Raw genomic sequence first — 13,334 nt, 5'->3', positions numbered from 1 at the left:
AAAACAGAAACAAGTATTTTTTACTTCTCTTGCTAGGTTGGTATATTTTAATTACTCTTCATTAACTTGCTGTTCAAGATGACTGTGTTGACTAAGTGATTAATTCTTCAGTTTGACTTGCCCTTCATCAAAGTGTTTCGGGTCAAGGAGTGGAGTTTTACAGTTCCTGAGATTTCAGACTCGGACAGTGATGTCCAGTCCCAATCTTCATCATCCAGTCGAGCGAGTCGTTCATCGACACACAGCGTATGGAACTGTGATGGAGAGGTGATCACCTCCACCAGCCTCAACATCAGGTATCTAATCTTAACATCAGGTATCTAATCTCAACATCAGGTGTTTAATCTCAACATCAGGTATCTAATCTCAACATCAGGTATTTAATCCCAACATTAGGTATCTGTGTAAGCGTATGATCATTAAAAGACACCAAGATTAATATCAGTTGATTATTTATGTACTTTGGGTCTATAGATAATTTATGTACTTTGGGTCTATAGATAATTTATGTACTTTGGGTCTATAGATAATTTATGTACTTTTGGGACTATAGATAATTTATGTACTTTGGGTCTATAGATAATTTATGTACTTTGGGTCTGGAGATATTTATGTACCTTGGGTCTATAGATAATTTATGTACTTTGGGTCTGTAGATAATTTATGTACCTTGAGTCTATAGATAATTTATGTACTTTGGGTCTATAGATAATTTATGTACTTTTGGGTCTATAGATAATTGATGTACTTTGGGTCTATAGATAATTGATGTACTTTGGGTCTGGAGATAATTATGTACATTGGGTCTATAGATAATTTATGTACTTTGGGTCTATAGATAATTTATGTACTTTGGGTCTGGAGATATTTATGTACCTTGGGTCTATAGATAATTTATGTACTTTGGGTCTGTAGATAATTTATGTACTTTTGGGTCTATAGATAATTTATGTACTTTGGGTCTATAGATAATTTATGTACTTTGGGTCTGGAGATAATTATGTACATTGGGTCTATAGATAATTTATGTACTTTGGGTCTATAGATAATTTATGTACTTTGGGTCTGTAGATAATTTATGTACCTTGAGTCTATAGATAATTTATGTACTTTCGGTTCTATAGATAATTTATGTACTTTTGGGACTATAGATAATTTATGTACTTTGGGTCTGTAGATAATTTATGTACCTTGAGTCTATAGATATTTTTTTAAAAAACAGATCTTATTACCTGGCAAGGGATAGGGTACAGCGGTAGGGAGTAATCAATTTTCGCTACATTTATTTGCGTATCGGTGTATAGAAAATGTAGAGTCATCTTATTTTGGGTTTGTGAACACAGTTTGACCTTTGATTTTATTTCAGAGTCCATTGTCAGCTGGTGCAGCTGTTTGCCCGGGGGATAGAGGAAACTGATGGAACAGCCACTCAGTGTTGCACTTCCTGTTGTAATGTGTGCGACCCTGAGGATAAGTACACCAGTATAGGAGGTCACACATGAGTGATTACAAGAATAGGGGTCACACGTACCAGAGGTCAAAGGTCTCTACATGATTGTGTGAGAAATTCCCAATGGTCCAATATGTGATAAGTGTTACATTGCATAGGGAGTAAATCACTTCTGCTGTTCAGTGGAGACTGTATGCATCCCTGTTGTTTTCGTGTTATAGCTTAGTTTTATTTCAAGAGGAAAAATGTTTTCCCCACGGACACAACCACGAACAGGTTGTTGTGAAATGTCCCCCACAGAGACAATTATGTACAAGTTGTGGTGAACTGTCCCCCACAGAGACAACTATGTACAAGTTGTTATTGTGAAATGACAGTTACTTGGTCTGTGATATTATTTATGAAATTTTAATGTAATATTTTGTATGTGTACGTGTATTTTACTAGAGATGCAATAACGACGGGTATTGTTTGTACGGGCCAGGAGCCACAGGACAGAGACACGCCCACTTTTAATCTCAGTTTCACGTTCTTATCGTAAAAACATGCTTATGAGGTAGCGGTTCTGATACGCTATAATTGTATATATCCAGTAGGTTGATGATAAGTTATAAAACTCAAGGGAATAGAAATCACTTTGCCGCTGGAAGCATACATGTTCACTAAAACCGTGTTTTTCTGTAAGTGTACATGTTCACTATAACCGTGTTTTACTGTAAGTGTACATGTTCACTATAACCGTGTTTTACTGTAAGTGTACATGTTCACTATAACTGTATGTGAGATTGACAGCGGTGAGTCTGAGATCAAAATTAAGCTTGTCTCGGTTGTATGACCCTGGAGCCAGATGTATTCGAGAATGTGATGTCTGACAGCTGTTGGCTTTGCTGTAACTGTTCTGACAAGGATTGCCATTTCTGTGTTATGGTGCCGCAATATAAATTCAAGTTTGATTATGAAAACAGAAAATATGGGTAAAAAATTAGTGTCTTCAGCAGAGTAGCTATTTGGTGATTATGTTAATTACACAAATCGCTTTTATATTTGCAAAAGCAATTATTAAGAAACAGAATTGGTTGAGGGGGGGGGGGATGATGGTAACTATGAGAGAATATTGACAGGGTCTTAAGATGGGGCTCTGATGCTGATAGTGTCTCTATCGTTTTAAATCACCTGTGTTGGGACCAGATTTTCATAGTTCTGCCTAATTAAGGACAATCCATTGTATCGGAGATGTTGTGGTGATATTGTGTGATGACAAATGGTGTAAATTTTTATGAATGGTGTTGTTCCAGTCTGATGTCAGATGGGGTTGTAGCATACATCCTGGTCGTTTGATTTTCAGCGACCTCGGACGGGAAGGAAACAACAGGTATTTTATAAACGTATTGGGGGGAAACTCAACAGGCCGTCCTTAAACTCCTCTGTTTCAATCTATGTCTCTAGGAGTTTTTGTGATCTGTGTCTCTAAGAGTTTGTGTTATCTGTGTTTCTAGGAGTTTTTGTTATCTGTGTCTCTAGGAGTTTTTTTGTGATCTGTGTCTCTAGGAGTTTGTGTGATCTGTGTATTTAGGAGTTTGTGTGACCTGTGTCTCTAGGAGTTTGTGTGGAGCGTGTTGTATCCACTGATTGGCAAGAGAGTCTTTGTTTCAGCTTATTTTATTTTTAACATTTGAAGGTAGGATTTACAGAGTTTGTGAAAATAATTGCAACAGTAAAATGCATACAGTATAGGTACATAATGAACTTAAAGTATTGTGTAGAACAAATATTTTTTAATACGTAGTCGTGACTATGACATATTTTTGTAAACTCGCATTGTTCAATGTGAGGTTCCAGATCTCCATTATTTTTGGGTGCATGTCGACGTAAAATCTCGCGTCTGAAATCTAGAGGAATGCAATATTGTGATAAGTCAGCTTATCTAAAATCCGCATCAATGCAATGCCTTGGCACATGTTTAATTTTTCACTTATATACCAGATCAATGCAAATGAGAAGCATTCAATGCAATATTTGATTTGATTTTTGTTAAACTTTTAGGATTAAAGTTTATCAGTATGAAAACATAGGAACATATAATTATATTTACATTTAAATTAGAACTTGTATCTGCATTATGTGTAACACATCTAGATTAGAACATGTATATAGATTAGAACATGTATATAGATTAGAAAATGATAATATACATTGTAAAGGTACAGTGTATGTTAATTAGAGCGTGAAAACAAAATTAGAGAGTGAAAACAAAGTCAGAATGAGAGAATGAAGTCAGATTTAGAGGGTGAAGACAAAATTAGAGGATGAAGACAAAATGAGAGGGTGAAGACAGAATTAGAGGGTGAAGTCAGAATTAGAGAGTGAAGACAGAATTAGAGAGTGAAGTCAGAATTAGAGGGTGAAGACAGAATGAGAGAGTGAAGTCAGATTTAGAGGGTGAAGACAGAATGAGAGAGTGAAGTCAGATTTAGAGGGTGAAGTCAGAATTAGAGGGTAAAGACAGAATTAGAGGGTGAAGACAGCAAATGTTGTCTTTTAGGATTCAATGTCGTCATTATATTACAATATTACATACACTAGGTGTTCGTAAACACATTTTTGAATGTTCTCAATAAATGTTAGAATATGCAGTGCTCCCTCGATATAATGCCCCCCGTTATAATGCCACCCTTGCTTATTGCCTGAAAAATTTAAAGAACATTTCTCCCCATGTTAACACCCTCGTTATAATGCCAACCCCGCATAATGCCATATGTCACTGATTTTCACAAACAGTCAAATTTTATAGGGTTTACCCTAGATAATAATGCCAATGACCTTATGCGCATCGGTAATTACACCTGTACTATGAGAGCAGGGGGTGAAATGTGAGGAGCCGGACAAGGTATGCAGGTCAAGTTAATTACAAGTAATTGCTGAATTAAACTCAAGGTCATCTGAATGTTCATACTGAATGGAGCACAAATAAATTTACAGAATTTAATTTCTTATGACTGCGCAGTGAATTGTCTGTAATGGTGAATTCGCTATTATCGGTCTTGAACAGAAATTAGCAATACATCAAGGGAGCACAGTAACTCTAGAATTTATTTGTGACATTTTATGGGGTTCATATGTTAAACTTCCTCTATGACATTGAATGAAACATTTGTGCTTTAACAAGTATGTAAGGAATTGCGAGCTGGTTGTACAAATTTTTTTATAACATGTATACAGTTTAAATGTGGACCATCATAATACAATATTTAAACATTACAAAAACTGAAATCAAAAGAGCTTAGATGTGACATTTTATTTTTAATTGCACTGTTTCTGTTTATTCATCTGTGCAGCTTAATCATTTTGCAGTTGTTCTTTGACTTATTTGCTTGATGTGCATACTGTCAGTAGTAGTACATTTCATTGTGTCAGACATTTCAGGTGTTTAGATTGTAGCTACATTTCATTGTGTCAGACATTTCAGGTGTTTTGATAGTAGGTACATTTCATTGTGTCGGACATTTCAGGTGTTTTGATAGTAGGTACATTTCATTGTGTAGGACATTTCAGGTGTTTTGATTGTAGGTACATTTCATTGTGTCGGACATTTCAGGTGTTTTGATTGTAGATATATTTTTTGGTAGAATTTCTATGTGTACATTCCTAAAGCTGCAGTGTTTGTCATCGTCTGTCATTGTTCTTTTGTTTGTCATCGTCTGTCATTGTTCTCTTGTACTTGGACATTAGATATATTTTTAGAAATCAAATGCAATGATGATGATGACGCGGCAAAATATCAAACAATGCAAGATTTTTATCCTATTTGTGAAGAAACTATTTTTGTGATTGTGTGTGAAAAATATGTAAACATTCATATAAGCTCATCTAGATAAACAGTAGAATTAAAACTCATCTAGTTATATACAGAATCAGATTGCAGATAAAAACACACAGATTCTTGGATTGATGTAAAAAGTGGGATACATTCTGGCCTCCTTAAGGTGCAGAAGAGAAAATTAACATAGGTGAAGTTACATGTATATTCAACAGAAATTTCTCTATAGATATTTGAAAATATGGGGATAGTCCCCACCCCTTACCATTGCAAGCAAGTAACTAATAGTTGGTTATAACAGTCCCGCAGGTAAATCAGTTGTTAATTATAACAGTCCCGCGGGTAAATCAATTGTTAATTATATGTCTGTGATTAAGCAGGTAATCAGTTCTTAATTATAAGCAGGTAAATTAGTTGTTAATTATAAGTGTGATTAAGCAGGTAATTAGTTGTTTAATTATAAGTGTGATTAAGCAGGTAATTAGTTGTTTAATTATAAGTGAGATTAAGCAGGTAATTAGTTTAATTATAAGTGTGATTAAGCAGGTAATTAGTTGTTTAATTATAAGTGTGATTAAGCAGGTAATTAGTTGTTTAATTATAAGTGTGATTAAGCAGGTAATTAGTTGTTAATTATAAGTGTGATTAAGCAGGTAATTAGTTGTTAATTATAAGTGTGATTAAGCAGGTAATTAGTTGTTTAATTATAAGTGAGATTAAGCAGGTAATTAGTTTAATTATAAGTGAGATTAAGCAGGTAATTAGTTGTTTAATTATAAGTGAGATTAAGCAGGTAATTAGTTGTTTAATTATAGGTAATTAGTTGTTTAATTATAGGTAATTCGTTGTTAATTATAAGTGAGATTAAGCAGGTAATTAGTTGTTTAATTATAAGTGTGATTAAGCAGGTAATTAGTTGTTTAATTATAAGTGAGATTAAGCAGGTAATTAGTTGTTTAATTATAGGTAATTCGTTGTTAATTATAAGTGTGATTAAGCAGGTAATTAGTTGTTAATTATAAGTGAGATTAAGCAGGTAATTAGTTGTTTAATTATAGGTAATTCGTTGTTAATTATAAGTGAGATTTATTAAAGCAGGTAATTAGTTGTTTAATTATAAGTGTGATTAAGCAGGTAATTAGTTGTTTAATTATAAGTGAGATTAAGCAGGTAATTAGTTGTTTAATTATAGGTAATTCGTTTTTAATTATAAGTCTGGAGTTCAGCAGGTAAATCAGTTGTTGATGTCAGTTTCATTAATTGATTAGAATAGCCCACATAATGTTGTATCTTCACATCCACATCAGAATGGTGGGCTACCATGTCTAATTAATTCTAGCTATATTACATGTCTAATTAATTCTAGCTATATTACATGTCTAATTAATTCTAGCTATATTACATGTCTAATTAATTCTAGCTATATTACATGTCTAATTAATTCTAGCTATATTACATGTGGTATGCTATGATGTCTAATTAATTCTAGCTATATTACATGTCTAATTAATTCTAGCTATATTACATGTGGTATGCTACGATGTCTAATTAATTCTAGCTATATTACATGTCTAATTAATTCTAGCTATATTACATGTGGTTCAATATCACTTGGTTGTGATGATTTGGTGATGAAATGTTAAAAATTATCAAAAAGGACAATTTTCTTTTCTTTTTTTCACAATTGATATGCCAGGAATTTATGTGTTTGTGTAGTTTTACTGGTATATTTTATTTAAATGTAAGAGTTATTTGCGAGATAATAGTTGGTTAATATGAACTAGATGTTCGGGTCACTGGGTCCTGTGCATTGCAGTTTTATTTTATTGGGTATGAATACAAGTCCTGTAGATCTGGGAGCTTGTTCCAGCAAGCTATAGCATTTTGAGAATCAAAAAAAACAAAAACAAAAAAAAAACCCAACAAATATTCAAATCAGTATACTATGAAGAGACAATGGTATAGTTATCTCGGTGATAAGAGAAATGTAGTTATTTTTATACAATACTATTTTCTGTAATACTTGTACAACTATTTTTTTTTTTTATTTTTAAGAATGTATGTGGATTTTTTCTGCAGTAGTGATCGAACAGAAACGACTAGGTATCGTTTTTAGCAACACAGAGTACATTTCGGAAAGAAAAAAATTCCTTTTTGAAAATATATGAAGGCAAGAACTGTGGCACTTGACGGGGGGGGGGGGGGGGGGGGTACTTCACGAAGCCCATAGCATTCTGTTCACGCCCTCATGTTTTTTCAAACACGAAATTGTATGTTTTATACATTTTACTTTCATTTCTTTTGGAATATTGCTAGCTGTTGAAATAATCGTACTATATTTATCAAGATTCATACGCACTGTTCACATTCATAAGGAATGACTTATATTTCAATTGGTGAAGATAACAAATTCATAAACATTGGAAATATTAATATTTTCCTTTGAGCCATCAATGCAAAGAGAACGCACCACGTTGACAGGAGTTTCCAAATGTTTTGTCAAATTGCTGAGATTATTTTTTGTAGCATATCCTTTGATGAAATTGTCACGTTTTTCATTGCATCAAATAACCAGAATATGTTATTGTGTTTTATAATTTGTTTCACGCAATGTTAATATTTGTTTTCTGCTCTTTATCAGACATCATCAGAGAAATAACTTTGTTTTGCTTTTGTCTTAATTTATGGAAAATAAAACTTAGAGAACCAGTTTTTTATTTGATCAGCGCTGTTACAGGTATGTAGATGCTGGAATATCGGAGAGGCTTCAGGGATATTAAACTTGGATGAGTTCACTTTAAAACTACATATAGGTCTTATAAAAGAAACAAATAGTAAAAAGTGTGACTAACTTTTAATATAATTCTCTTTAGATCTACATGTAAGTCTTATAAAAGAAACAAATAGTAAAAAATGTGACTTATTTATAATTCTCTTCATAAAAGAAATAAATTGGTAAGAAATGAGCTCATTCATGCTCTATGGCCCTGAAGCCTGGGATAAACGCATGCTTAAAAAGGACACAACGCATGTTTCTAAACTTTTTCATTTTTTCAGCAAAATTAACTCTTTTTATGCCTAAAACTACTTTAAATGTGTTTTAAATGAAATATTTTGTGTAGTTTTCGAGTTTGAAAGCGATGAAATTCAAATCTTGCGATATGCATATTTTCTTTCGCTAGTTTACGCGCCATTTTGTGTGACGTCATATGCGCCCTCGGGTTTGAAAACATCTATTAGCCATTTCATAAACAGATTAGATTTAATCAACAAAAAACCAATTGTCACGTTAACGGCTTGTAAATAATAATGTATTAAGATGTTTTGTACCGTGCTCGGGTGTACTAGTTGTCGGTAGAAAGGATTTAGACTGAGTATTTTTCGAAGGAAGGTACGAGAAAAAAGACGTGGATAATTTTTTTGTTGGAGCAAGAACTTTACCTTAAAAAACACACCCAGTCACCTTTTCAAACATCGCTTGGACAGAGACCCTGATAAACTGCGAGAAAATGGATATATCGAAGCTATAAGCACTGGTAGGCCTATAGCATACATTCTGTTTTGCTCTTCAAATTCAATACACACTCGGATCAACTGACCTTCACCTTGTAACAACATATATCGACGATACAATGTAACTTCTACCAACTGGTAGATTTACAACAACAAAAAATAAAGATACAAAATAATTGAACTTTTAATTATACAAATAATAGAATATTGTATTTCCCAACTTTAAATTGAATTATAAAATTATTTCTTTATTGAACTCGTAGCATCTTGAGTGCGTCAGTAGGCTATAACGCCGTGCTCCCACTTCGTACTTCCTAAAGACGTGTAGATCACAATTCAAAAATAGTAATAAAATTGCTTTATCAAAATAAATAATGTGATTACCACTTTAAATTTGAATATTTTTATTGATTTGTGTGTGTGTTGTCTTTTTCTTTCTTTCCGAAATGCACGCGTGACAATAGCTTGGCATAGGGCCTAGTTGTCAACAATTTAACGTATCATAATTTGTCTAATACAAAAATAAATAATGATTGCACTGTTTATTTTAGAAAAACAGCGCCAATTTCAGATGTATAAAGGAATAACATCCCCAAACAGTTTGTAGACAGCGGCTCATATAAACATTATTTACTCACAATTTTGCCGATTTCATACACTCTTTACTCGCTATATTTGGGTATTTACATCGTTATATGTGTGCACTGGTGGCGAACACATATAAAACTCGGACAATTTATCAACATCGATTTAAATGTTGCCCATGGTAAATTAATTAGGCTCCTAAAAGTTGAGTTTTTAATAATATCTCGCAGTACTTTCACAATCCGAAGGGCGCATGTGACGTCACTGTACCACGTGACTACCTACCTAATTAACTCGACTTTATGAAATCGGGGCTTAGATTTAAGTCTGTATTGTGGTTAAATATCGCAAAATTTCGGCGAACGAACTATTAGAATTAATTACTATAAGCATAAAGAAGACAAAATGCATGCAATATTGTATACTTTGAAAACATGAGATATGTCCTTTAACTGAAGCCTGGAATAAACACATAATTAACTGAAGTCTGGGATAAACACATACTTAACTGAAGCCTGGAATAAACACATAATTAACTGAAGCCTGGAATAAACACATACTTAACTGAAGCCTAAAATAAACACATACTTAACTGAATCCTGGAATAAACACATAATTAACTGAAGCTTGGGATAAACACATACTTAACTGAAGCCTGGAATAAACACATAATTAACTGAAACCTGGAATAGACATAATTAACTGAAGCCTGGAATAAACACATACTTAACTGAATCCTGGAATAAACACATAATTAACTGAAGTCTGGAATAAACATATAATTAACTGAAGCCTGGGATAAACACATACTTAACTGAAGCCAGGCTGGAATAAACACATAATTAACTGAAGCCTAGAATAAACACATAATTAACTGAATCCTGGAATAAACACATAATTAACTGAAGCCTGGGATAAACACACAATTAACTGAAGCCTGGAATAAACACATAATTAACTGAAGCCTGGAATAAACACATAATTAACTGAAGCCTGGAATAAACACATAATTAACTGAAGCCTGGGTTAGACACATAATTAACTGAAGTCTGGAATAAACACATAATTAACTGAAGTCTGGAATAACCACATACTTAACTGAAGCCTGGAATAAACACACAATTAACTGAAGTCTGGGATAGACACACAATTAACTGAATCCTGGAATAAACACATACTTAACTGAAGTCTGGAATAAACACATAATTAACTGAAGCCTGGGTTAGACACATAATTAACTGAAGTCTGGAATAAACACATAATTAACTGAAGTCTGGAATAACCACATAATTAACTGAAGCCTGGAATAAACACACAATTAACTGAAGTCTGGGATAGACACACAATTAATTGAATCCTGGAATAAACACATAATTAACTGAAGCCTGGGTTAGACACATAATTAACTGAAGTCTGGAATAAACACATAATTAACTGAAGCCTGGAATAAACACATAATTAACTGAAGCCTGGAATAAACATATAATTAACTGAAGCCTGGGTTAGACACATAATTAACTGAAGTCTGGAATAAACACATAATTAACTGAAGTCTGGAATAACCACATAATTAACTGAAGCCTGGAATAAACACACAATTAACTGAAGTCTGGGATAGACACACAATTAACTGAATCCTGGAATAAACACATACTTAACTGAAGTCTGGAATAAACACATAATTAACTGAAGCCTGGGTTAGACACATAATTAACTGAAGTCTGGAATAAACACATAATTAACTGAAGTCTGGAATAACCACATAATTAACTGAAGCCTGGAATAAACACACAATTAACTGAAGTCTGGGATAGACACACAATTAATTGAATCCTGGAATAAACACATAATTAACTGAAGCCTGGGTTAGACACATAATTAACTGAAGTCTGGAATAAACACATAATTAACTGAAGCCTGGAATAAACACATAATTAACTGAAGCCTGGAATAAACACATAATTAACTGAAGTCTGGAATAACCACATAATTAACTGAAGCCTGGAATAAACACACAATTAACTGAAGTCTGGAATAAACACATACTTAACTGAAGTCTGGAATAAACACACAATTAACTGAAGTCTGGAATAAAGACATAATTAACTGAAGCCTGGCTGAAATAAACATATAATTAACTGAATCCTGGAATAAACACTTAATTAATGAATCCTGGAATAAACACATAATTAACTGAAGCCTGGGATAAACACTTAACTGGGGGAACATATTAAAGCTTTGGAGTTACATTTATGCGGCCGCTGTAGACAGGTTATGCTATGGTAATAACACAGTACGTCTGTCTGTCAGCACCTAGTGGGTCAGATCAAACAGTACTTGTAATAAGGCAAAAATTTCCAAACTTGGTACACATGTTTCCATTAGTTAAAGGTCAAACTGACATGGATAATGACCAGACAGGTATAAAGTAATATGGAAACATTTGTGACAGGACTACAGTGTATTATAAACACATTCCACAATCAGGGAAGTGTTGGATTATACACATTCTACAATCAGAGAAGTGTTGGATTATACACATTCTACAATCAGAGAAGTGTTGGATTATACACATTCTAAAATCAGAGAAGTGTTGGATTATACACATTCTACAATCAGAGAAGTGTTGGATTATACACATTCTACAACCAGAAGTGTTGAATTGTTATTCTAGAATTAGAGAAGGGTTGGATTATACACATATTCAACAATCAGAGAATTGGATTATATTCATATGCTTTGGTCAAAAGATCCGTTCTCGGGTCAAACAGTTGTTGTCCTCGGAGGCAGTTCAAAACTATACTATTGTATAAAAAGGTGTAGATAGTGAACAGTGATCAATCCCATAACTCCTATAAGGAAAACAATTAAGAGTTGGGCAAACACGGACCTCTGGACACACCAGAGGTGGGATCAGGTGCCTAGGAGGAGTAAACATTTACTGTCGACCGGTCACACCCGCCATGAGCCCTATGTCTTGATCAGGTAAATTGAGTCATCCGTAGTCAAAACCAATATGCCAAGAACGGCCAAACAATCGGTATGAAACATGTCAGATAGCATTAGATACAATGGCAGTTTGTATTTGCAAACTAGATTGTTATCACAATCATGATATCTGCGAAATGCTGATTTTTAACGAGATTGTTGAAACCCCTGAAGACGAGGAAGCTGACATCATCCCATTTGTCGTGAACTTGAGTTGTTAGTTTGCCGTTAGTTATATCTAATTTCAATAAAATAAAGTACGAAGTAGATGTGTAGGACTGTGGTGTCCTTTATTTCGAGTTCACAGGGATATATTAAAACGACATATGAATGAAAATCATTATTGTTAATAGATAAATAGTAGAAACATATTTGTAGGAAATACTGGGTGTAGACTTGAACTTGAAATAAGTTGGAATACACGACTGAACCCTTTTATGACGAACATTGTTGCTTATGTTGACGGCATCTATTTCTTTGTTTGTAAATTTGAGCTTAAGAAACTGGCGGCATGATTTGGAATGAAAATCATCCATGGCCCGTGGTGGTTTAAAGATCCTGTGATTGGCAACATCCATAATCATAGAGTTCAGTCTATATTCAGGTGTTGAAAAATTCAAGTAAACACAAGCTGTGACATACACGAGTTGTAGAACTTTACTTAAAGTAGTATCTACCATCATCAAGCTGTGACATACACGAGTTGTAGAACTTTACTTAAGGTAATATCTACCATCATCAAGCTGTGACATACACGAGTTGTAGAACTTTACTTAAGGTAGTATCAGTCACTATGAAGCTGTGACATACTTTTTTTGTATCATCTGTAGATTTCATAGAAATTGAAGAAAACCAAACTCCTTGTAACTTGCACACCTTTATTATATATACAAACATCCTGTAGAATAAGGTCAAACTTCAAAAGTAGGAAAGAAGTAAGACGAACAAACTGTGTACTCTTTATGTTACATTTCCTCAAAA

At 33.6% G+C, this 13,334-nt stretch overlaps 1 protein-coding gene across 4 annotated transcripts in view; it reads left to right on the top strand.

Moving 5' to 3' along the window:
- LOC125655211 (ceramide kinase-like) overlaps positions 1-7,977 on the top strand; it is a 35,492-nt gene extending 27,515 nt beyond the window's left edge. Inside the window, exons 12-14 of one of the 4 annotated variants that reach the window (XR_008797239.1) lie at positions 112-296; positions 1,367-5,744; positions 5,886-7,977. Coding sequence is in view for 1 of the 4 variants with exons in the window: in XM_048885409.2 (XP_048741366.2) it covers positions 112-296; positions 1,367-1,502 (321 nt within the window). In the remaining 3 variants the exon portion in view is untranslated. Of the gene's footprint in view, positions 1-111; positions 297-1,366 lie in introns of all 4 variants that reach the window. The other 3 variants (XR_008797241.1, XR_008797240.1, XM_048885409.2) reach the window with 3 other exon arrangements.
- The last annotated feature ends 5,357 nt before the right edge of the window (positions 7,978-13,334 follow it).

This window comes from Ostrea edulis, chromosome 7 (genome assembly GCF_947568905.1).
Source record: "Ostrea edulis chromosome 7, xbOstEdul1.1, whole genome shotgun sequence".
In the NCBI taxonomy this organism is placed as follows: domain Eukaryota; kingdom Metazoa; phylum Mollusca; class Bivalvia; order Ostreida; family Ostreidae; genus Ostrea; species Ostrea edulis.
Note: the sequence above shows the minus strand (reverse complement) of the source record. Positions and strands in the feature narration are given on the sequence as shown.